General features: G+C 43.1%; 1 protein-coding gene across 1 annotated transcript in view; it reads right to left on the reverse strand.

Annotated features, from left to right (window-relative positions):
- LOC143022778 (serine/threonine-protein kinase 3-like) overlaps positions 1 to 1,560 on the reverse strand; it is a gene marked incomplete at its 5' end in the record, with an annotated part of 8,918 nt that extends 7,358 nt beyond the window's left edge. Inside the window, 1 exon segment of the mRNA XM_076181128.1 lies at positions 1,432 to 1,560. Coding sequence (XP_076037243.1) covers positions 1,432 to 1,560 — 129 coding nt within the window.
- Between the last annotated feature and the right edge of the window lie 940 nt (positions 1,561 to 2,500).

Here is a 2,500-nt window from a genome sequence, read left to right on the forward strand (position 1 = left end):
TACCCTTATTGCTTCATCATATGGTGGCCTGCCCCTACCCCTAGACACACACACACACACATACATACATATACCAAAGGCTTTTTTCCCCCTTATTAGGGAAGTAGCCAAGTCAAAGGCACGTACCCACTCCCAACCACCACCCTTGTTTCCCTCTTATAACTCCTCATGGATGTCTCTTGCCCACTGCCACTCTTTGTTCACACTACATATTTTACGAAGCAGACAAGAACATCACTTATGACCGTGTCATTACTTTATCCACTTAAACCATTCTCCATCCATTTCAACTTTTTGCCCATTTTCTGTTGAAACTTTTTATTAAAATGAAGAACGAGGCTACTATTACTACTACATCACTGGAGGAAGTTATGACTGATTGACTATACCATCTACCTCATATTTAGCATGAACTTCTTCAATACAAGTCAAATTTTCATGCGCACAGCATTGGATGCCTAATGTACTATGTATCACACTATTCCCGTTATAAAATACGAGTTACTGCTGTATTACTCGTTCTCTTTCACTCTGAGTAATAACAAACACAGAAAACATGATCAAACCAGTTCACAGAATTTGGGGATCACTGACATCCTTGTATGCCTGCTCACACCTCATGATGCCTACGTAGGCATCATAGCATGGAAGGGGTTAAATTCCTTGGAGGAAGAGATTCCCAGGGGACAACACATGGTGGTTGTGAGGCAACAGTTGGTTCAAAGGAGAGCTTGCACCCAGCAGTTGGTTCAAGGGAGGAGTTTCCACCCATCACCAACCATGCCTCATGTCAACATTTACATCATTAACTTGTACAATCTATTTTGTATGAACTGTCTTGCTGCATTGCTTCTGACCTGGGCAGTGGGCAAGAGACAGGGATGACTCTTCATCTAAGTGGAGCTAAGATGAAAGGTAAACAATGGGTGGTGGATGGGAGTGGAGTGAGTAGGAGTGGATGTGTGTCTTGACTGGTTACCTCCCTTGTAAAGGTTATATGGATAGAAACGTACAATCCATTTTGTACATATATACCTACAGCCCTTTCCCCCTTACAAGGGAGGTAGCCATAGTCAAAGGCATAAATCCACGCCCACCCATTTCATCCACACATACTCCACTCCCATTCACCACCCATCCCTCCCTCTTATCTTGGCTCCTCCTGGATGACGGGTTATCCCTGCATCTTGCCCACTACCCTGGGTCAGAAGCAATGCAGCAAGACACAGCACATTCACAGCAAGGCTGCTTCATTTAATCAGAGACCCCCCCCCTCCACTCCCTCACACAGAAGAAGACAGGAAGAAATCCCTTAGGGCTGCATCAAAATATCATTTACACGTATTCTCTCACTCCTCACTCTATCCATGCATCACAGCTTCATCCATACATAACCAACTCCAACATAAAACCCAAATGAAGTTTACTTACAAAATCAAAATCTCCATCGACAAATGATCTTTGAAACTTTGTCTGACTCTCAGGTACAACTCTTGTTGGTCTTGGCTGGGGCTGACCCGCTGAAGAATTAATCTGTACCAACTGCCTTTGTAATGTGCTCTGAAACGAGGCAATGGACACTTACCAATAATAATGATAACAACAATTTCAATAATAACAATACATACATATGCCAATGGCTTTTCCCCCCTTACGAGGGAGGTAGCCAAAAAACAAAGGCATAAAATCCACTCCCACCCATTCCATCCCCACGTACTCCACTTCCATGCAGTCCCCTCCCTCCCTCTTTTCTTGGCTCCTTCTGGATGACAGGTCATCCCTGCATCTCGCCCACTGCCCTGGGTCAGAAGCAATGTAGCAAGACACAGCACTTCCAAAGAAAGGCTGCTTTATGATATTTGTAACCCCCCCCTCAATAATAATAATAAATGTTGCCAACTGTGGCAGGACAAAACACCACCATCGTGTTTTGCATGTTATAAAGGTGACTAAATGAGGCAGATCTAATGGACTAAGAACTCCTTTGAATTTTCCTTACATAAACTCTCCAGGTAAAGGTATAGTTTGATTCTTCCAACCTATTTATATGGGAAACTAATACCTTTGCATACAGAACTGATACATTTTCAACTAACGTTTCTATTCATTCATACATATATACATACACACGTACATATATACCAAAGGCCTTATACATGGGGGTGGTCACGTCAATACATATATATACCAAAGGCTTTTTGCCCCTTACAAGGGAGGTAGCAAAAAAGCAAAAGGCATAACAACCATTCCCACCAATTCCATCCCTAATACACTCCACTCCCCTCCACCTTCTACCCTACCCTCCCTTTTATACACATTAAATAAAAGTTTCTGTCTCTCTCATCTCAGTACCTCACACATGAAAACTCACCCCTCTTCCCTGCTGCACTTCTTGGTTCAAAGGGAATGCAGCAAACACAACACTTCCACAACAGGACCCGACAGCCACACCTGGTTTATTTCCACTACTTCATCTCCACATTTCTCATTCTATCCATCC

This window comes from Oratosquilla oratoria, unplaced genomic scaffold, assembly GCF_046742065.1.
Source record: "Oratosquilla oratoria isolate Oo_2021 unplaced genomic scaffold, ASM4674206v1 SCAFFOLD174, whole genome shotgun sequence".
NCBI classification, from domain to species: domain Eukaryota; kingdom Metazoa; phylum Arthropoda; class Malacostraca; order Stomatopoda; family Squillidae; genus Oratosquilla; species Oratosquilla oratoria.